Genomic DNA, 22,892 nt, shown 5'->3' with positions numbered 1-22,892 from the left:
GGTCAGAGCCCCAGGCCAAGGTCGATCTTTTCCCAAACTACTTAAAGCACCCATCACCACCTTAAGGAGAAACTGCTACAGAGAAAGGACCTTTGAGGAGTATGTGCAGGTCCTTGGGGCAGCCTCTGGGGTGGGGGAGTGTGGGGGCTGGGGAGGGCTTAGTGAGGGCCAACTAGCTTGACCTTCCCACTCCCCTCCCCAGAATCTCCAGTAGGATGGCACTGAGGACCAAGGGTCTGGGAAGTCACTCTCTGCCCCCTGCCAATAACGGCAGGCACCTGCAAAGCTCTCACTTTGCACCAGGCTGCTCTGAACGCTTTGTACATACAGGGTCAGTTAACCTTCACAACAGTCCTGGTGATACAACTGTTACTTCCATTTTACAGACGAGGAAAGGGAAGCACAGGGAGGTTCAGTGACTTGCCCAGTGTTACTCAGTTTGTAAGTGGCACAGCCGGCCAGGAAATCTGCCTCTAGGAGCTATTCTGCCTCTGTTATTAATAGTAATAATAACCAAAGCTTCCATTGGACTGGTCCCTCCCATGTGCCTGGGGCTTAATTTCTCACAGCCACGCTGTGATTTAGGCGTTGATGTTCTCCGAATTTCTCATTTCATAGATGAGTAAATCCGGGCTTAACGGGCAGCCTGGGGTGAGGTGACTTCAGACTCTCACAGATGCTGCGTCGAAATCCGAAGCTTCCACTCTGATGGGCCTCTTTAAACTCGCTGCGTGACCGTGGGAAAAGCCCATTCCTTTTTGGAGCCTCAGTTTCCCTATAGCTTAGGCTTTCTGCTCCTGGTTCCCCTTTGCTCCAGCGAGTGACCCAGCGAATGGGACTGCGGTGCAGGGGGGCCTGAGGGTCCTGGGCAACCCCAGAGCCTTCCTCCTCCTCTCAGCCCCCAATGACCTCACCCTCTTCCAGGAGAAGTCGCCGTACAGTTTCTTTCTCGCCTGGCAAGCTGGGGTAGGGTTGGGGGGAGGGCTGGACGTGGAGGTGCTGGGTGCGGAAGGTCACCGAGAGAAGGCCTAGCTCCGATTTGGGGAAGGGCCCAAGGGCCCAGAAGCCATGTGCTCGGGAGCAGACTGTCCTGCGGGAAAAGAGAAGCGCCCGGGACTCGAGGAGGGGGCGGGGAGGGAGAATCGGAGGAGGCAGGTTCTGGGCAGAAGGGCTGGGGGTGGGGGGAGGCAGAGAGGACGCGGACAAAGGAGGCGGCCGGCAGCCCAGCTGTTTTGAAAAATGCTTCCTGTTTCTTTAAAGGCGCTCGCGGCTCGGGCGGCCGGGGCTGGGGAGGCGGCGGCGCTGACTGATCTGGGGAACCGGGCTTCTGTGTAAACTGAGGCTAAACAAACACAGATGGAGCGCAGCGGGCGTTCTCCAGAAACGCTGGCACGGCGGCAGCGACTTCAGATGACACTCTGAGCGCTCCGGGAACGGACAGCCCGGCGGCGCAGCTGCCCCGGGGCGAGGGGGAGAAAGGGAGGGAGGGAGGGAGCGAGCGAGCGAGCAGGGGGAGAGCTGGCGACTCCGAGGCGCTGAGCGCGGCGGCCGCCCGGGCAGAGCGAGCGCGGCGGGCGCGCTTCCCGGGCAGCCCCACGCCCCTGCCTCGCGCGCTACCCGCGCCATGAAGCACATCCCGGTTCTCCAGGACGGGCCCTGGAAGACCGTGTGCGTGAAGGAGCTGAACGGCCTCAAGAAGCTCAAGAGGAAAGGCAAGGAGCCGGCGCGGCGCGCGAACGGCTATAAAACTTTCCGATTGGACTTGGAAGCGCCCGAGCACGGCGCCACCGCCACCAACGGGCTGCGGGACAGAACCCAGCGGCTGCAGCCAGTCCCGACCCCGGTGCCAGCCCGGGTGGCGCCGGCCGTTCCCTCAGGTGGGGGCGCGGACACGGCCGGGGAGCGCGGGGGCGCCCGGGCGCCGGAGGTCTTGGACCCGCGGAAACGCGGCTTCGCCCTGGGCGCAGTGGGGCCGGGACTCCCCACGCCGCCTCCGCCGCCGCCGCCTCCTGCGCCCCAGGGCCAGGTACCTGGGGGTCCCGAGACACAGCCTTTCCGGGAGCCGGGCCTGCGTCCCCGCATCTTGCTGTGCGCACCGCCAGCACGCCCCACGCCGTCTGCGCCCCCGGCGCCCCCAGAGCCCCCGGTGCGCCCCGCGCCCCCCACGCGCCCTGGGGAAAGTTCTTACTCGTCAATTTCACACGTAATTTACAATAACCACCCGGATTCCTCCGCGTCGCCTAGGAAACGGCCGGGCGAAGCCACCGCCGCCTCCTCGGAGATCAAAGCCCTGCAGCAGACCCGGAGGCTCCTGGCGAACGCCAGGGAGCGGACGCGAGTGCACACCATCAGCGCAGCCTTCGAGGCGCTCAGGAAGCAGGTACCGGCTCCCAGCCACACACCCTCACTGCGCTTGGGGATGGCTGCGGGAGTGGGTGGGCAAGAGGCTGGGTGGGCAAGTGGTGGGGTGGGCGGGGTGGGGTGACTTTAAGGAGGATGAGGGTGTGGATAAAAGGGCAAGTAATCCCTGCCAGGTCGGTCCCAGCGCCGAGACAGGTATGGGACCGCCTGGGGCAGCGACCTTTGCCACACTTTGGTATGGGTCTTAGTTTGCAAAGTGGGGATGAAGGTTAGAGATCTCTGGCCCTCTTTACTGCCACTTCTATCCCCTTTGGGGTGACCCTGTCTGCGAGTCTGACTTCAGCCCTCATAGTTCACTTTTATGGCAGCGAATATTTGTCTCCCGGAGTCCCTTGGGCGCAGTGAGGAGTGGAGAGGGGAAATGTGGGAATCTGTCTCCGGTGGATAAGGGCGAAGACCCTTACCCTTCTGGCAGACCCGGAATGCTGCTGAGGGGTGGTCCTGGTTTTGCCAGAATATAAGTGTTCCGCCTTCCGGGGGAGCCTGTCGACCCCTTCTCAGCCCCCGCCTCCCAGCAGGGTTGTCCCTGCCCTCAGGTTGCTTACACACTCTGCACCCCCCCTCCCCCACTCGGTGTCCTTAAGGACCCTGGCTATAACACTTCCCCAGGAATTGGCTGGAGAGAGTCTTTCCTGGAGATTCCCCTTACTGCTGACCGTCAGCGCACATGGAAGAGGCAGGTCTGCTGAGCAGGAACTGGTTGATAGGGGATCTTCAGAAACTAGTTTTGGAGTGGGTTAGGGGCTTCTTAGTTTAGGGCAGGTGGCAGCTGTCCTCACCAGACACTGTCTTCTTGGGGGGATGGGGAGGAATAGTTGTCCAAGAATTCACTGTAGTGGGGAGTGGCAGTTTTACAATTCCACTTAGACAAGATTGAGACTGCTTAGGAGTTCTAGGCTGTTCATTTTCATAGAGCAAAGAGAGATCTAAGAAGTGAATGGTAAGTGCCCTCTGCCTTCACTCCACACAGGGCATGGGGAAGGTTGAGGGGGTGGGTGGATGTGACTGTTTTGAATGGTCAGGATTTCTGCTTGCTCTGCAGCTGACTTCCTGTGTGACTTCAGGAAAGTTACTCACCCTCTCTGGGCTTTAGCCAGTAACAAAGGATTTCAGAAAATATGATATTTTTTGATCACACTCTTTCTGCTTCCTCCTGTGAGTGGGTCGGGCAGTGCCTGTGTTCATCCCTGGGAGAGAAATTGAACTCCTGGGGAAAAGAGGCTCTATGACTTTTGAGCCAAAGTGTCTCACTTGGGAATGGGTGAGCTGATTGGTCAGTGAAGTGAAGTGGCATGGAGGGGTCAGATAGCAGTCACAGACAGTTGGGACCCTGGGCAGTGGGCCAAGTGGAAAATTCAGTCTCACCTTCAGGTAGCAGCCTGCTACCTGCCCTTCAGGATGGAAGGCTGAGATGACAAAGAGATGCCTGTCCACCTGCTCACCTTGAAGCTAGGAAAACCCCCTCAGATTGGGGAGGTCACGTGCCCAGAGCATCACAGCTGGTGAGCAGCAGGCCAGGGCTGGCACCCAGATCCTCTGACTGCCAGTTCCGGGTTCTTTTTACTCCTCCAGCTGCCTCGTTCGATGCTGAGGAAATATTCATAGTCTCTGTGTGCTCAACTGCATCTTATTTGTCCAGTGGCTTTAACTTCTTTTAGTAATAAATTCCATCTTACCTGATCTTAACATCCCTGTCAGTTGAATTAGCTTTCCACTTCAGTTCAGTTCAGTCGCTCAGTCGTGTCCGACTCTTGGCGACCCCATGAATCGCAGCATGCCAGGCCTCCCTGTCCATCACCAACTCCCAGAGTTCACTCAGACTCACGTCCATCCAGTCAGTGATGCCATCCAGCCATCTCATCCTCTGTCGTCCCCTTCTCCTCCTGCCCCCAGTCCCTCCCAGCATCAGAGTCTTTTCCAATGAGTCAACTCTTCGCATAAGGTAGCCAAAGTACTGGAATTTCAGCTTTAGCATCATTCCTTCCAAAGAAATCCCAGGGCTGATCTCTTTTAGAATGGACTGGCTGGATCTCCTTGCAGTCCAAGGGACTCTCAAGAGTCTTCTCCAACACCACAGTTCAAAAGCATCAATTCTTCGGCGCTCAGCCTTCTTCACAGTCCAACTCTCACGTCCATACATGACCACAGGAAAAACCATAGCCTTGACTAGATGGACCTTTGTTGGCAAAGTAAAGTCTCTGCTTTTGAATATGTTATCTAGGTTGGACATAACTTTCCTTCCAAGGAGTAAGCGACTTAATGGAATGTAAAACTGGGGCCCAGAGAAAGAAGGAAGGGTACTCTTCCCAAATCACCTAGTGGGTTAAGAAAGATGATAGAAGTTTCTAGAATGCCCGCCTGGCCAAATGCTTCTCACAGTGTTAGCTGTATCTGTGTCATGGGCCCCCCACCCGGACTTGCAGTGTCATTTATATTTGGAAGGTGGGCAGACACAAGCCTGACTCTCTGAGACAGGATTGTTAATCCTGGTTTCCTTTCACTTCTGTCCTTCTTGCGGGAAAGTTCTGTATAAAAGGGACAAATTCAGGGAGAGAGTGCGTGCACACACACAGGTACACACAGCTGTGTGTATACACACAATCAGTACCTGTGCTCTTAAGTGCACGCCAAGTGCTTGGACAGAAACATCTGCTCCTGTTTGTTGCCCTCCTGGCCCAAAGCATCTGTCATTTCCCCAGAAAGGCTGCTGGTGGGCACCTGTCTGTTATCTGGGAGCAAAAGAAATTGCTAGGGCACTTCTGGTCCCCAGAGCCCAGGGCCCAGGCCACACTCACCACACCCACAGCCCCTGTCCGATGGGGAAAGTCCTGTGTCCTGGAGGCACTCCCTCCTCTGGACCTCAGTTTCCCTCCTCTAGGTGTGCATGTGTATACACACACACACACCCCCACCCATGTGCGTGCCCCTGTCCAGGCAGTCTGTGCCTCTGGATTTAGACTTGATGGTGGTGGTTTAGTCACTAAGTCGTGCCCGACTGTTGCGACCCCATTGGCAGTACCCCCCCAGGCTCCTCTGTCCATGGGATTCTCCAGGCAAGAATACTGGAGTGGGTTGCCATTTCCTTCTCCAGGGAATCTTCCCAACCCAGGGATCAAACCCAGGTCTCCTGCAGTGCAGGCAGATTCTTTACCAACTGAGCTACCAGGGAAGCCCTTGGATCTAGGCTCAGGCTTGACTATCTGAAATGGGCCCCTGTGAAAGACGTGAAAGGTAAGAGTCTGGTTCTGCCTGAAATGAGACCTTGGCCATTGCGGCACTGAGGTTCGTGGTGGGATTGTGACTCTGGTTTGGAGTTCCGTTTTCCTGGGCAACTTCCTGGTACAGTGAAAAGAGTACGAGCAGGGAGCCTGGAGGCCAGCATTTGAGGCCTGTCTGGGCTGTATGCCTCTTGTGTGATCTTGGATAAGTTATTTTCTCTTTGAGCCTCAGTTAATGAAACTGGAAAATGGTGATAAAGCTTACCTCATACACAGCTTCTTTGCAAACATCGAGTGAAGAAAGGAAGGGAGGACGTAGGAGGAATGAACCTTTCTTGAACATCCACAATATCCTCAATGCTGGGCAAAGGCCTTGACAGATGTAGAAATACGAATTCTATAATCATTTTTCTTAACAATCATAGAAACTCCCGTTAATCTGTGGCAGCAATCAAAGCAACTGGGTTCAGTCACTCAGTCATGTCCGACTCTTTGTGACCCCATGAACTGTAGCATGCCAGGCTTCCCTGTCCTTTACTATCTCTGGGAGTAAAATATTAGAGCTTCAGCTTCAGCATCAGTCTTTCCAATGAATACTTAGGGTTGATTTCCTTTAGGATTGACTGGTTTGATCTCCTTGCTATCCTTTGTACTGGGTCCTGGGCTAAGCGTGTTATGTGTATTAGTTCATTTAATGAAATAGGTGTTGTCCCATCCCACTCCTGTTCCACCCCCATTTAACAGATGATGAGACTGAGGTTCAGAGAGCTTCTGTAAATTGGTGGCGGTCTCCCAGCCTTTGGCTGCTGCACCAGGCCTCATGGGTTTTGCACTGCTCATTTCCCTGACTTGCCATTCACTAGGCTCCAGGGTGCACGTGCCACTCTCATTGCAGAATCTGGATTCAAATCAGTCAGTGAGTCGCTCCAAGGCTCAGACTCCTAACAGCCTGGTGATTGCCCGGGAGCTGTCCACCCCCAGCACAGGGAAGCTCGACAGTCTCCTGTTTTGTCCAACCCACCATATTCTCAACCAGGCAAGGAATGGGGTAGGAGGCTGCCTGGCCATAGAAGTGCAGGTGAGGGAGAGAGAGGCCCCCTGGCAGGAGGGTGGGGGGTGGGTATGCAGGGCAGATGGTCAGGCCACATGCCACCAGCCCAGCTGCGTGGGGCCCTCCCCGCTGCCTCATGTGAACGCCATGTGTGTACAGCTGGGGCCGGCCCATGTGCGGGGCTGCTCCGGGCCAGGTGGGAGGGGGTTCAAGGGAAAGCCTGATGTTGCTGGGTGGGGGAAGGGAGGGCCCTGAACCCGTGGGCCATGGCCTTCCCTGACAGAACCTTCTGGCTCACAGGCTGTGCTTGCCCACAGGGCATCTGGTGTGCTTGCAAGATTTCCTCTCTCCCAGAGAAGTGTTAAGCCCCTCAGCACTGGAGGAATGGCAGTCTGGCTAGGCAGAGGCCTGGATCAGCAGGGCAGAGCCCTCAGGACCTGCTGAAGTACCTCTTCATAAGTGAAAGTGTTAGTCCCTCAGTCGTGTCCGACTCTCTTCGACCCCATGGACTGTAACCTGCCAGGCTCCTCTGTCCATGGGATTCTCCAGGCAAGAGTCCTGGAGTGGGCTGCCATTCCCTTTTCCAGGGGAACCTTCCTGACCCAGGGATCGAACCCAGGTCTCCTACATTGCAGGTAGAGTCTTTACTGTCTGAGCCACCAGGGAACGTGCCATGGTCTCCTGGGGAATCCTCCACAAGTAAACTCAGGGTGGCCCAGAAAGGGGCATGAGAATGGCGCCCCCAGGCCCGCACCTCCCTCAACCTCAGACCCCATAGGATGCCAGGGGGCCGTGGCAGCCTGTGCCCCACTCCTCAGGGAATGAGGGACAGGCCTGCTTGGGTCCAGAGGGGAGAGGAGTGACAGAAGCCTCTCTCCGGCCCCTCTCATCCAGTCACCAGTGCAGCTGCCTTTTGAACTTCTTTGCAGGGGGTGAAGTACCTTACCTGGCCCTGTGGTCACGCATATGTAGTCCCACCTTCCCACTTCACAGGTGAGGACACTTACAGAGGTGGAAGTAGTGACCAGGCTTTGTCCCGTCTGGCTCTGGGCCAGGGGTCATAAAGACTTAAGCCCAGGTTTTCAGGGTTCAGCCTCATTGCTGGGAGCCAGGTTGGGATTTTGTTTAGACGGAACTTGACAAGGACCTTGAACGACTCTGTATGGAGAGACTTCACCCCAGGAAGTCAGCACTCCCTGATGTGAGGCGATCAGGGAATAATCTCAAATGAATCAGGTGCTCGACTGTCGTGGACACAGTGATGCTGGAGCTCTGTGGATCTAGAAGCCCTGGTGGGCATCTGAGGATGGCTCTGAGGAGTGGGTAGGAGCTGGCACAGAGGCAAGAGGGCTTCCAGGCCTCCCCTGCATTGGCTAGTTGGTTCCTGGCTTTGCTTCTCTGTTGCCCCTCCGAAGGAAATGGCAACCCACTCCAGTATGCTTGCCTGGGAAATCGCATGGTCAGAGGAGCCTGGTGGGCTGCAGTGCATGGGGTCTCAAAGAGTCGGGCGTGATTAAGAGACTAACACTCACTTACAGCCGCAGCCCCTCCCTACATGTGCCCATGGTGATTCCATTCTGAGGCAGCAGGTGATCTCATGTCCATTTATTGGTGAGGAAACTGAGTCCCCTAAGCTTGTGGCCCTGCCTAAGGTCATGTGGATGGCCCGGAGTAGAGTTAGGTCCTCAGCATCTCAGGCCAGGATCCTTCCTGCTTTCTCCCACTTGTTGGAGCCAGAAGAGGGTCTGGTAAGTAAGTAGGATGGAATCTCTTAGAGGCATATGAGACCTTGACAAAATCCCCACACGTGCTGCTCTGAAGCTTAACAAACCTTTTATTTTTAATTTTTCGCTGTGCTGGGTCTTCGTTGCTGTGCATGGACTTTCTCTAGTTGCGGTGAGTGGGGACTACTCTCTAGTTGTGGTGCTCTGGCTTCTCATTGCAGTGGCTTCTCTTGTTGCGGAGCACAGGCTCTAAAACACAGGCTCAGTAATTGCAGCCCATGGGCTTAGTTGCCCTGAAGCACGTGGGATCTTCCTGGACCAGGGATCGAACCCTTGTTCCCTGCATCGGCGGGTGGATTCTTAATCACTGGACCACCAGGGAAGTCCTGAAGCTTAACAGTTCTTGTGGGTTGAGCATCAGGCAGGTCCTTTTACTTTCTTGGAAGTTTTGCTGCCTCAGGAGTTGGAGCCAACTGACCCTGCTGCCTCCTTTGGCCTCTGTCCTCTGAGCAAGCTGAACGGATGACCACTGTGGGCTTTCCTGCAGGTGGTGTGGTGGCTGGGCTCTGGGCCTTATGTGGATGCTCAGAGAGGTATTCACTAAGGCGGGGGTCCCACGAAGTCCAGAACTCTCCAGCCCTTACTCAGAAGGGTGGGCTGCCCACCTCCACACCATATAGATACATCCACTTTAAAAAGCACAGACACCACTTTGCTGACAAAGGTCCATCTTGTCAAAGCTATGGTTTTTCCAGTAGTCATGTATGGATGTGAGAGTTGGACCAAAAAGAAGGCTGAGCACCAAAGAATTGATGCTTTCCAACTGTGGTGCTGGAGAAGCCTTTCGAGAGTCCCTTGGACAGCAAGGAGATCAAACCAGTCAATCCTAAAGGAAATCAACCCCGAATATTCATTGGAAAGACTGATGCTGAAGCTCCAATATTTTGGCCACGTAATGGTGCAGAGCTGACTCATTGGAATAGACCTTGATGCTGGGAAAGATTGAAGGCAAGAGGAGAAGGGGGCGAAAGAGGATGAGATGGTTGGATGACATCACTGACTCGGTGGACATAAGTTTGAGCAAACTCTGGAAAATAGTGAAGGACAGGGAAGCCTGGTGTGCTGCCATCCATGGGGTTCCAAAGAGTCAGACATGACTTAGTGACTGAACAACAACAAGATACATCCACTGGAGAAGGGCATGGGAACCCACTGCAGTATTCTTGCCTTGAGAATCCTATGGACAGAGGAGCCTGGCAGGCTACAGTCCATACCGTCACAGAGAGTCGCACGTGACTAAAGCGACTTAGCACGCACACATGCAGATACATCCACATCCCCAAGCAGTTGCTTCTGGCTAATTGGAAAGAGCTCAGTTAAGGTGTGAGTTCAAAACCCAGCTCATCTTTCATCAACTGAGAGATACTGGAAGTGCTTAAACTCCTGGGGCATTAAATACCTCTCACAACAGCCATCCTTTGCCTGGCCTTAGTAGATTGCAAGAAACAGCAGGGGGTGACCTGGTTCCAACAGCCATGGAGGGTACACAGATGTTATTCCCACCTTCCAGATAAGAAAACTGAGGCTCAGAGAGGTGAAGGTACCTGTTCAAAGTCACATCCTACTGTTTGGGATTCAGATCAGCTCTTTCTGCCTTACCTTGACCTCCTAGAATCAGATCTGCATTAGGCCAGGGTGCTCTGAGCTGGGTTTTTGCGGGGGCCTGGTTGCTGCATCCTGGGGCATGGGCACGAGAAGGACCTGGAATTAACCAGGTGAGCTGAGGAACACCCACCCTGGAGAGCAGGAGGAGTCAGAGTGAGCTGCCAAAAGGGATCCTTGGTGTGCCATATACGGCCACCTCGGGCAGCAGGAGCTCAGAGAGCCTGGTGGCCATGTGCCCTCCTTGAGTGACAGACACACAAGCTTGTAGCTGCAATCAGGTCTTAGATGAGTGACCTGGGGCCCAATATGTCTCCTCTCTGTTTCCTTGTGTGCAGATGGGGTAATGGTCTTTATTTGGGGGAATGTTTCAATGGGCTAAAACTACCTATGAATAGTGACCACAGGGCCAGGTAAACAACCAGAGCTCAATAAATGGTTTTCTTGTTAGACCTGGACTTTGAGAGAAGCAGTGGGGCAGAGTGACAAATCTGGGACGAAACTGGCTCAGAACTTGGCACAGGAGCTTCTAGGTTGGCCTTGACCTCATCTGTTGCTCTGTGGTCCCACAATGACCCCAGATCCCCACGAGCAGATCCCTTCTGAGAGCCCTGCTCCCTACTGGCAGATGTGCGTACATGCTAAGTTGCTTCAGTCATGTCCAACTCCTTGCAACCCTATGGACTGGAGCCTGCCAGGCAACTCCTGGAGTGGCCCCTGGATGACAGCGCACTAGGGCCTTGTGTCACATAGCTGTGCCTGCTGTCCAGAGCCTCCACAGGCAGGCCCTCCCTTCCCGGGTGCAGAGGGGGGTGGCGCTGGGCTGCTCCTGAGACCCCTGCCGCTGTCCTAGGACCCCCAGGACACTTTTTGTCCCACGGACTTTGTTTATTTGTCCAGGCTGATAAGCAGGATTCTCTGGGCTCTGGTTGAGAACAGGCAAAGTGCATTGTTCTGCAGGCTCTTTTTCAGATGGATTTGGTGGCGTGGTCAGAGCTTGGGGGTGGGGAGCAATGTACGGGAGTTGGGGGAGTTGGCAGTCCCTCTGTCTCCTCCCTGCCCCTCCCTGGGTTTCCTAGCCTGGTAAGGGGCGAGTCCTTGGCTGCTAGAGGATGTTGAAAGGTGACCGCAAACCTTGCCTGGACCCTGGGCTGTGGTCTCAGGACCCCGGGGCGGGGTGGGGGGGGGGCAGGTAAGGGATGAGCAGATGCTACTTCCTGGCTCCAGATCTCCTGCTTCTCACCCTCTCTGGAGCGCTTCTTAGGACACGCTGTGCCACACCCATGGATATAATGCCCCTGACGGGCAGTGTAGCGCATGCGCCATCTCCTTTAGTCCTTCCCACCCTGTGCGGCCAGGCCTGTTAGTGATATAACGAGGACACCCAGGCTCAGAATGATCATGTCTCTTGCCTGGGGTTTGGGGCTAGACCAGGAGTTAGCCCAGGTGACCAAAGCATGTACAAGCTTCACCTCCACACCAAACACCTAAATCTTCGTCCTCAGAGAGAGAACAGTTTTGGAGAATTCCCTGGTGGTCCAGTGGTTAGGACTCTGAGCTTGTACTGCCAAGAGCATGGGTTTGATCTCTGGTTGGGGAACTAAGTTCCCTTAAGCCCTCCTCACAAAAAAAAACAGAGAGAAGAGAGCATTCATTTGTTCATTGAGTCCCTCATTCGACAAATCCTTTGGAGGCCAGTGATGGGCAGGATCTGTGTTATGCTCTGCATACAGACTTTCCCCTGACAGCTCACAAGGGGACTGACCATTAAATGAGTCACAGTCATTAGGGGTTAAGAACAGATGGGGGTGATTAGAGCACCATCAAGGGCAGGCACCCATAGCCTCTGGTGTAGGACTGGGGGCCAGGTCAGGGAAAGCAACTCTCTCTTTTAAAAAATTAATTAATTAGGTTGTGTCAGGTCTTAGTTTCGTCCTGCAGGATCTTTTGTTGTGGTGCGTGGACTCTCTAGCTGCGGCATGAGGGCTCACTAGCTCCAAGGCAAGAGGGATCTTCATTCCCCAACCAGGGATCGAACCCATGTCCCCTGCATCACAAGGTGAATTCTTAACCACTGGATCACCAGGGAAGTCCCTGAAGCAGCTCTCTTGTTTATGCTGTCTTGATCACAGCACTGTTGACATTGGGGCCAGGTCATTCTTTGTTGTGGCCGCATTGTAGGATCCTGAGTACTGTAGAACATTTAACAGCATGCCTGGTCTCTACCCACTAGTGGTGATCAAGAGTGTCTGCAGGGCTTCCCTGGTGGCTCAGTAGTAAAGAATCCACCTGCTGATGCTGGATACACAGGTTTGATCCCTGGTCCAAGATGATTCCACATGCCGTTGGAGCCACTAAGCCCGAGTGCCACAACTACGGAGCCTGTGCTCTAGAGCCCGGGAGCTGTAATTACTGAGCCCACATGCTGCAACTAATGAACCCCGTGTGCCCTAGAGCCCATGCTCCTCAGCAAGAGAAGCCACCGCAATGAGAAGCCCGTGCACAGCAACTAGAGTAGCCCCTGCTCACCGCATCTAGAGAAAAAGCCCAGGCAGCAATGAAGACCCAGCACAGCCAAAAATAGATAAACAAAACTAAAAAACATCTGTAGACATTGCCAACTGCTTCTGAGGGATGATATTATCGAGAACCACTGGTCCAGAACAGTGCCTCATGTGTGTGTTGAGTGATCCTGCCATGGGGGCCCCACTCACTGTGCGATGAGGGTTAGTCAGTACCAGGTATCAGTGTTGGGGATGGATGTTGCATATAGCTCCCGGAGAGCCATAGGGAGGAGGACGCCACAGCCTTGGTTGCTGGGTATGCACAATTAGCCATTTAGGTGAACGACGCATCAGAGCAGCTCTATCGGTTAGCGCATGTCTAACTGACAGGTGGACTTTGTAGTGATGTCTCCACTTTACGGGGTCTTCCCGCGTGCCACTAGTGGTAAAGAACCTGCCTGCCAATGCAGGAGATGAAAGAGACTCAGTATCGAGCCCTGGGTTGGGAAGATCCCTTGGAGGAGGGCATGGCAACTCACTCCAGCATTGCCTGGAGAATCGTATGGATGGAGGAGCCTGGTGGGCTACAGTCCATGAGGTCAAAAAGAGTTTGACATGACTGAAACAACTTAGCATGCACGCTCCATGTTTCAACACAGATCTGTGCTGCAGTCCATGTAGCTTTTTGCTCAAGCAGTGGAAACACGGGTGGATGATGTTAGAGACTCCATCTCTTCACCTGATACAAATCGCTGTGCCATTTGTGACTGTCCACTGGCCACCTGATGTGAAGAGCTGACTCACTGGAAAGGACCTTCATGCTGGGAAAGACTGAGAGCAGGAGGAGAAGGGGAGACAGAGGATGAGATGGTTGAATGGCATCACCAACTCAAAGGACATGAGTTCGAGCAAACTCCCAGAGATAGTGAAGGACAGGGAAGCCTAGCACGCTGCAGTCCATGAGGTCGAAAGAGTCAGACACAACTGAACTGAGTGACTGAACAAGTCAGTGATGAATGTCAAGGATGTCAAGTCTGGTTGGAGCTGTACTTATTAGGCACCTGTTGTATGCCCAGCAGCTTCCCAGGTCCTGAGGTCAGAAAGAAAAAGAGAAAAGCATAATCCAATCATGTGTGGGCCTCCCAGCTGAGCATTGTCACTTTCCTCTGATCTGTTCTGAGAGTCTGAGTGCTTAGCTCTGCTTTGATGTTAAAGCATCACTCTTTTTAAAAATTAATTAGTTAATTTTTGGCTGTCCTAGGTCTTTGTTGCTGTGCGCTGGCTTTCTCTAGTTGCAGCGAGCAGGGGCTACTCTCTAGTTGCAGTACATGGGCTTCTCATTGCGGTGGCTTCTCTTGTTGCAGAGCACAGACTCTCGGCACTCAGGCTTCAGTGGTTGCGGCTCACCGGCCCTAGAGCTGAGGCTCAGTAGTTGCGGTTCACGGGCTTATTTGCTCCATGGCATGTGGGATCTTCCCTGACCAAAGATCAAACCCACGTTCCCTGCTTTGGTGGGTGGATTCTTAGCCACTGCACCACCACCGAGGTCCATAACCTCAGTCTTGAGTGTAAGTCCTATGACGGTAGAATCCAGTTATTGTTTGTTGTCAGACCCCAAGTGTCCAGCAAGACAGGTGTCACGAATGAGAGAACAGACTCAGAGCAAAAAACATCTGTCCAAGATTCCTTCTCAGGGAACACAGGGGATGGAGCTCTGTCCCAGGGGGAAGTGCACTGTGCTCCGTGATTACTGACATTCGGGCAAGAGCCAAGCCTGGCTTTCCTCCTGTACAGCCTGGGAACGTGGATGCCCCCCAGGGGTTGTGTGTGGGTGTAAACAGCAGGTGATTAGAACAGGGAATAATATCCGGGTGAAGAGATCAGACAAACCACCTCTGCCGCCCGACCGTTCCCTCCCCAGCAGCGGCATGAATGGCCCCACACCTTCCTGGCCAAGGTGCCCCCTGGGCTGGTTCTCAGCAGAGACCGGGCCGCCCCTGCTGACGCCTTCTCCCCCACCAGGTGCCGTGTTACTCGTACGGGCAGAAGCTGTCCAAGCTGGCCATCCTGAGGATCGCCTGCAACTACATCCTGTCCCTGGCGCGGCTGGCCGACCTCGACTACAGCGCCGACCACAGCAACCTCAGCTTCTCCGAGTGCGTGCAGCGTTGCACCCGCACCCTGCAGGCCGAGGGCCGCGCCAAGAAGCGCAAGGTACGCGCCAGCTATGCGGGCAGCAGCCTCTGGGGAGGATGGGGAGGTAGCGACCGGAATCCAGGGCGCCTCTTACTTGCATCCAGAGGCTTCCAAAGGGACCAGTGAGACCAGCCTCTTGGAGGCTTGCTGGGGTTCACGTCAGTTTCAGGGCTCCTCAGGCCCCTGGGATTGTGTGTGACTCTATTCCTGGGGCTTCCCAGGTGGTGCTGGTGGTAAAGAACCCACCTACCAATGCAGGAGATGTGAGAGACATGGGTTTGATCCCTGGGTTGAGAAGATCCCCTGGAGGAGGGCATGGCAACCCACTCCAGTATTCTTGCCTGGAGAATCCCAAGAACAGAAGAGGCTGGTGGGCTACAGTCCATGGGGTGGCAGAGTCAGGCACAACTGAGCAACTTAGCACACAGCACACTGGTAATGGGGCTCCTGGGTACCAGGGACAGTCCCCTTGGGCCTGTGTTTGCTCATCACTTAAATGAGGACAGCTTATCTCTGGAGCTCTTTCTGGTCTTACGCGTTCTGGGGCTGAGTTCACCACTCAGCCCCTGATTAACATCATATTAGGGGGAGAGCTCATGGGCTGGTAACTGCCCAAGAGAGCCCTTTGGTATGTTTTGGGACTATGACTTGGCCTGTGGCTTTTCTGAGGCTGTGCATTAAGGCAAATCATGTTCAATCATTGATTCATTCTGAAGAGATTCATAGAGCCGCAGCTGTTTGCTGAACCTGCTGGGCAGGAGTATAAAAATGATAAACATGTGGTCCTAGCACCTCCACAGCTCACAGGATGCTCAGAGACCCTCTTGCATCTGGATAAGGCAGGAGAGTATAGACAGGAGGCCCCAGAGGCCTTTGCTGGGGTATGGGAAGGCCAGGCAGAGGAGGGACAGGGTGCCTTTCCTGCCCAAAGGAGTTAGAAAGATCACCTTTGTGTAAGTGGTGTTTGAGCTGGGACCAGCAGGACAACCAGGAGGTCACTGAGCAGATGAAGCAGGAACAGCCTTGGAAACAGAGGGAACAGTGTGTACAAAGCCTAATGTGTTTGGAGAAATATGGGCAGGAGGAAAGGTGTTGGTCACAGCTTTGCTTCCCAGGTGGCTTGGTTTCCAGCATTTCCAGTTGAGGGTCATTGCCAGGAATGCAGAGCAGGGCTTATGATGCAGCCCTCTGGATCTCTGTACACACGAAGCTATAGGGAAAGAGACAGGCTGGGACCCAGTCCGTACCCATAAGGGTGGAGGTGGTTAGAGATGCCTGACTCCCCTGGGCATGCAGGGATGCAGAGAGCGGCAGGGTTGGGGGCAGGTGACTCTGTCATCCTCCATCTGTTCCTTCCTTCCACCTCCTCCTTCCTGGCCTTCCTGGCCTGCCCTCTCCTCATCCCTGAGCCCCAACCCCCCTTTCAAGGAGGCCCTTCTCTGGGTTCTCCAGGCCTTCCAAAGGCCCCTTCAAGAGGCTTCCAGGCAGAGAGACCCTTGTGGACTCTCCTGCCCACAGCAGGGAGGAGCCCAGCACATCCCCACCACCAGCCACTGCTGTGTTAATGGCACACTGCAATCCTGGGAGTGATTTAATGTGGACCAATTAGGTGAAATCTTCATCTAGTGGGTGAGAAAGGAAGTACCACTGGCTGCTCGCAGGGCGGCTTTCCTCTGGAAAGTGACACGGATAAATTAAGGGCGTGATTGATGGCTCCATGCAGCACTCTGTGACAAAGGAGGGTTGTAAACTCTGGGTGAACTTCCCCTGGCATTTGGGCGGTCGGAGGTGTGGATGGGCATGGTGGGCAGGCCCCATTTCCCCCGTTTATGCCCCTCGTCCCCACCCCCACCCCAAGTCCTCCCCTCACCCACCAAAGGCCAGAGTGCTGCCCCCCCTTCCCTGTTCTGTGGAGCAGAGTGTCCTGGGCTGGGGAAGAGGAGAGACGCTTGGAAGGTGAGAGGAGAAGAAAGGGGAGTGGGGTGATGATGGCCAGCAGAGATGAGTTTTTGGCTTCCCCTGAAATCAGCCCAAATCTAAGACACCTTAGAGCCCGTCTGGTCCAGCCTTCGCATTGTCCAGATGGGGAAACAGGTGTTAGATGGTGGGTTAGAGCATCAAACAGGCTTCTCTAGTGGCTTAGACAGTAAAAGAATCTGCTTGCAATGCAGGAGACCCGTATTCAATCCCTGGTTGGGAAGATCTCCCAGAGAAGGAAATGGCAACCCACTCCAGTATTCTTGCCTAGAGAATCCTATGGACAGAGAAGCCTGGCAGGTTACTGTCCATGGGGTTGCAAAGAGTCAGACATCACTGAGTGACTAACACTTCACTTTTAAGAGCATAAAACAGCCCTGAGTTCAAGGCCTGGTTCACCACCTACTAGCTGTGTCATTTTGGACCCATTTTTTAACTGCTTCTTGCCTCAGTTTTCTCCTCAGTCAATGGGGATGTGGAAACATCGGTGATTTCCAAGGCTGTTTGCAGTCTGATTTCCAAGTAGAGATCCTGCCTCACCTCTGAAGGGTAAGGGGCCCCTGGCATCCTGTAGCCCCTCCTGCCAGTGGGGTGTCCTGAGGCTGCCATCTCCGGAGGACCATGCCTGGACAACCACCATTACCAAGAGGACTTAGAGGGAGGCATGGGACAGGGTCCTGGAGCTGTTGGGACATCTTCAGGCCCCGCTGCTGTGCTGGTAGATTGGCTGATCACAGCATCACCCCATTCCTGCTGTGTGTGCCTTCCTGCATTTCTGTCACCAGGCAGGTAGGTAAGTTTCAGGGTGTCCTCAGGATGGTCTTCAGTGACTGCCAAGTGACCCTGAGTGGCTTGAATTGGCTACTGTTTTGTTAATCAGAACCCCTGGAAATACATCCCTTTATTTGTTCATCCATTTATTGACTCATTCAATGTTTATCAAGCACTGGCAGTGAGTTGTTTGTTGGGAAATCCCAACCTGAGCACATGGGTGCCATGATGGGTGTTAGCAAAGAGATTTGAGCCTCCCAAGTCTCTGTATATGGGCTTCCCCCATGGCCCAGCAGTAAAGAATCTGCTTGGAATGCAGAAAATGCAGGAGACGCTGGTTCTATCCCTGGGTTGGGAAGATCCCCTGGAGGAGGGCATGGTGACTCACTCCAGTATTCTTGCCTGGAGAATCCCCATGGACAGAGGAGTTACAGTCCATAGGGTCAGACACGACTGAAGTGACTTAGCAGGCACGCGCGCGCACACACACACACACACACACACACACACACAATCTCTGTGGACAGAGCATGTGGATGCAGCGGAGCATCAGAGGGTGGGGGTTTCAGATGAAACCCCTGTTACCCATCTCCTGCAGCCACTCAGGGCAACCTGAGGGTTTGGGGATGCAAGTGAGTCAGGCTTACATTCTAATGAAGGATAAAGAAAGGAAGAAACTAAAAAACATTCTGATGTAAGTGACCAACTGAAAGGAAGTCCTCCATAAATGATCACCAACAATCCTATCAATGGCACCCTGAGCTGTCCCACTCAAGGGTGGCTCCCTCACAGTTCATGTGCCCCAGGGGCTGGGTGACCCTTTTCTAGGACGCCTCCTTGAGAGATTGTGCTCTGTGTCCACTGATAAGCTGCCTCCAGGCCTGTGTTAAGAATGGGATTTAAAGTGAACTTGACTTACCCCCTGGGCCCCAAGCTCATCCTTTTGCCCATCCCAGCCTTGCCTTGCTGGGGGTGGGCACCTATATCCCTTGACTGGTGAGTCCTCCATCTCTGGGACTCACAGGATGTGACTCTGAGGATCCAGGGTCCATCTGGAAGCCCCAGTCGTGCAGAGAGGCCCATGGGAGGCTGCCCAGCTGAGAGACAGGTGGGAGGAGTGGAAGGGCTCCGCAGAGCTCAGCTCTGACTCTGGCCGCAGCCAGAGATAACGCGCCTTAAGCACCTGGCTCTGGGCCATGTTTCCGCAGCTCCTGTTTTAAAAGCAGCAACTCCTGGGAGCGTCTGAGGAGGAGGGGAAGAAAGAGCAGCAGAGCTGTTCCACACCTGGGCTGGATCGGCATTGCTGGACCTCAGAATAGGAGAGGACCAGTTTCCCACGATCTAGGGCACTGCCTTCCAGTGATTTGAAGCTATTGAATAAAATAATAGCAACAATAACAACAATAATAATAGCAACAACAAAAGCAATAGCAGCAGCAGCAGCTACTAACGTTGATGGTAGAGTTTAAGCCCTGGTGATAAATGGCCAGTAAGTTCTTATCCCCCACCAAGTTGCTCACAGGCCTCGGGGCTGTTCCCCGGTGACTCAGTGGTAAAGAATCCGCCTACTAATGCAGGAGACTCAGGTTTGATCCCTGAATTGGGAGAATCACCCAGAGAAGGAAATGGCAACCCATTCCAGTATTCTTGCCTGGAGAATCCCCATGGACACACACAGAGAGAAAAGTCAGTCATGGTGTGCTGAGCTTGGGGCTGTAACCCGTCGCCTGGGCAATGATTGGTGACCCCAGGCTGAGACTGCAGCCATCAGTGCCAGCCGGACTGGAAAGGTGGGCTCTGCAAGTCTAGAGGCTGCTTCTCACCTGTGGGTGGTCTTCAGCCAGAGGAGGCGCCAAGGCTGGTGTGACTCCATCAGATCCGTGTCGTCCCCCTTCTCCTGCTGCTTTCTGGGCAGGGTGTTCTTTTGGTGGTGATGGCAGGTTGGAGGGTAGTCGCACTCCTCTTTGGAAGGACATCTCAGGCACAGACTTCTGTGTTTTGGTGCTGGGGGTAAGCTGAGATGGCACATTGGTTTGGGGGTTAGAGGGTCAGTGGGAGCCGAGAGTGTTCTCTGTCTGGTGTCTGTGCCCAGGCCTCAGACCTGGAGGGACCTGCTGTTTCTGTGGACTGTTCCTGAGCCCTGAAGTGTGGGAGACAGCAACTCCACAATTCCTGTGCCTCCTGTGTCCCCAGAGTGCCCACTGAGCGGTGTTGTCCGAGCTCTGTCCCCCCATCGCATATACGGTCACCCTCACTGGGGCTTTGGCTTCTACTTCTCCAAGGTGAGTTGACCCCGGAAGTGATTGCTATGGCCCTTTCTGGTCAGACTTGCCGAGCTGAGGTCACTTCAGCCCTTGACTATCTAAATGACTAAATGTGTTTTGCTCCCTTCCCCTCTGCCCATCACAGGCATTTCACACAGATTTGAAAATCACTCACAGAGACTGTTGGGAGCCCAGTGCACCACAAAAATACTGCCAATACCTGACATTCTTAGAGCCTGGTTCACACGTTAGACGTAGTGCTGGGTGTTTAGTACTTCCGACGGATCACCCCGTTGACTCCTCCCCCCCCATCCCTTCAAGGTAGAGACTGGTGTTGTCCCCTGTGTGTGAATGCTGTTGCTTCAGTCATGTCCGACTCTTTGCAACCCTGTGGACTGTAGCCCACCAGGCTCCTCTGTCTATGGGATTCTCCAGGCAAGAATATTGGAATGGGTTGCCATGCCCTCCTCCAGGGCATCTTCCCAGCCCAGGGATCGAACCCATATCTCTTATGTCTCCTGCATTGGCAGTCGGGTTCTTTACCATTAGTGCCATCTGGGAAGCCTGGTGTTGTCCCAGGAACAATGAATCCGAGTCTCAGAGGCCTAAGGAACTGGCCAGTAAGAGGTGCCTGGGGGGCCCCCTGCCCCTTCCCTGTCCTGCCCCCTGCATGGAAATGGGGTGGTGAGAGGAGGTTCTATTTCTACATCCTCTGGGCCATGTTACTGAGTTAAATACCATGTGCTTTGAAAGTCCATGGAGCCCCTCTCTGCTGGGAAAGAAGGGGGGTGGGTGGGAAACCACCATCAAATTCCCTTCTCGTCATAAAAATGGATGCAATTTATTTTTTCTGGCATTCCAATTACATAGACATTTGTCGCCAGCTGCTTGTTCTAACGTGGAGCATTCTCTCAGCTGCTGTTTCCCCTCTCACATTTGACACCGTGAGTCTACAGGGCTGGCAAGCACTGGGCTAGAGGGCTCATTGGGCCAGGGAGCCTCCCAGGTTAGGCTGGGAGCTGGCTGCCCTGGAACGCAGGACGTGGCTGTCTGATGTTCCCCGGGTGGTCCCGAGGTGGGGGAGAGGCTGGGGCGCTGCTTTTCCCTCTCCTTTCATACTCCCTTCACTTCCTCCCCCTCCTCTCCCCTCACTCACAGACCCCCACCCTCCTCCCCACTACACTGTGTGTGAATGAAAACTCAGGGTCTCTGACGGTGAGAAAGAAGCAAAGTCTCCCACTCAGAAAATCACAGAGACCGTGGAAAGTCCCCTCTGATGCTTAAGCCACTACCTCTCAGAGAAGCCCCTGGAGCACCGCTTTGATCCAGGGTACACCCTGGAAACCCCTTGAAAGACTTGGTGGTCCCCCGTCCAGGATGCTATAGGTGGGGGTTCAGTTGAGAGAACCCTACAGTTCTTTTAAGTTTCTGTGTTGCTGTCATTAACTTTAAGGTACCATACAACAGGGAGATCCTTGGCAAGACCACGAAGTAGGCAAAGAGTAGGCTTTGGCTCTGCAGACCTGGGTTCGAGTCCTGGCGCTGGTACTTTCTGCCTGTGTGACCTTGGATGTGTTACCTAACTTCTCTGAGCCCCCGTTCTCGCATGTGTAAAGAGAGAGCTTCCATACCTTCCTTGCCGCTTTGCTGGAAGGCTTCAACAACATCCCATAGGAGAAAGGGCTGGCCTTTTCTCAGTGCCAGGAAGGAAATCTCATGAATTTACAGCTCCAAGGTAACAGCTTCATATGGAACCCCAGGAAGGATCATCTCAGGAACAGGCAGTACCGAGATGGATGAATGACCAGCCAAGGTAGATGAGGGCAAATCGTTTTAAATGGGGGATTCCTGTTTGTCCAGCGCTCAGGGCAGAGCTCTGGCCCTGCGTCCTTAAAGGGGGTGAGCATCTCACCAGCCCAGAAACTCATGGGCTTTCAAAGTTCATGGGTTCATACCAAAGAACAAGCAATAACGGAGAAGGCAATGGCATCCCACTCCAGTACTCTTGCCTGGAAAATCCCATGGACGGAGGAGCCTGGTAGGCTGCAGTCCATGGGGTCGCTAAGAGTTGGACACGACTGAGCGACTTCACTTTGACCTTTCACTTTCATGCATTGGAGGAGGAAATGGCAACCCACTCCAGTGTTCTTGCCTGGAGAATCCCATGGACAGAGGAGCCTGGTGGGCTGCCGTCTATGGGGTCGCACAGAGTCAGACACGACTGAAGCGACTTAGCAGCAGCAATGTTATTAAACAGACTCACCTTGGTGGCTCAGCGGTAAAAGTATCTGCCTGCCAAGCAGGAGATATAGGTTCGATCCCTGAGCCGGGAATATCCCTTGGAGAAGGAAATGGCAACCCACTCCAGTATTCGTGTCTGGGAATTCCCATGGACAGAGGAGCCTGGTGGGCTACAGAATATGGGGGTCACAAAAGAGTCGGACATGACTGAGTGACTGAACACCACCACCACCAATACCAAAGACCACACTGACTGCGTGGGGAGTTCCCATTGGGTGCCAAGCACCTCCCATACTTTATCTCTACCCCTTTTGCTAACCTTGTACTTTGGCACCACTTCCCCCGTTGCACGGAGGGGAAACTGAGGGCCCGAGAAGTACAGTAACTTGCCCAAGGTCTTGCGCTAGAAGCAGTGGAGCCGCTTTGTTTCTTTGGTTCCAATTTCCTAGGGCTTCATTCAGGCCCTGCGGACAGCAGGGCCCTAAAGTCCACGTACTGCCCAGCAGGGTGGCCCATGCCCCGGGAGACCCCCAGCAAATGGGGATACAGGACCTTGTGGTGTGGGTGAGGGGAGCAACAGCTCTTATGTAAGCAGCCCGGCTTCGACTGCAGCACGTGTAAACTCCATTTAGCCGCAGGGAGCCAATAGCCCTCCGCCGCTGGGGGTGAAGTGGGGGTGGGCTGGTCTTGGGGGGGGGGGTGTCAGCAGCCCCGATCCACCCCCACCCTCCCCGCGCCCCCCAGCGCCGCCGCAGCCAGCGAGGCCTGACACCGGGTTAAGTCGCCCGGCGGCCTCTGGCTGCAGCTGGGAGCGCGCCTGGTTCCCATTCGGGCGCTGTGGTTTTGATTAGCTGTTCCGCGAG

At 54.3% G+C, this 22,892-nt stretch overlaps 1 protein-coding gene across 5 annotated transcripts in view; it reads left to right on the top strand.

The window, feature by feature from the left end:
• Positions 1-1,213: 1,213 nt before the first annotated feature.
• Positions 1,214-22,892, top strand: part of ATOH8 (atonal bHLH transcription factor 8) — a 44,469-nt gene continuing 22,790 nt past the window's right edge. For 2 of the 5 annotated variants that reach the window (XM_055540336.1, XM_055540333.1), the window contains exons 1-2: positions 1,214-2,380; positions 14,603-14,794. In XM_055540336.1, coding sequence (XP_055396311.1) covers positions 1,625-2,380; positions 14,603-14,794 — 948 coding nt within the window. In that variant the 5' untranslated portion in view covers positions 1,214-1,624. The other 3 variants (XM_055540334.1, XM_055540335.1, XM_055540337.1) reach the window with 3 other exon arrangements.

This window comes from Bubalus kerabau, chromosome 11, assembly GCF_029407905.1.
Source record: "Bubalus kerabau isolate K-KA32 ecotype Philippines breed swamp buffalo chromosome 11, PCC_UOA_SB_1v2, whole genome shotgun sequence".
NCBI lineage: Eukaryota > Metazoa > Chordata > Mammalia > Artiodactyla > Bovidae > Bubalus > Bubalus kerabau.
This window is presented reverse-complemented; position numbering and strand designations above follow the sequence as displayed.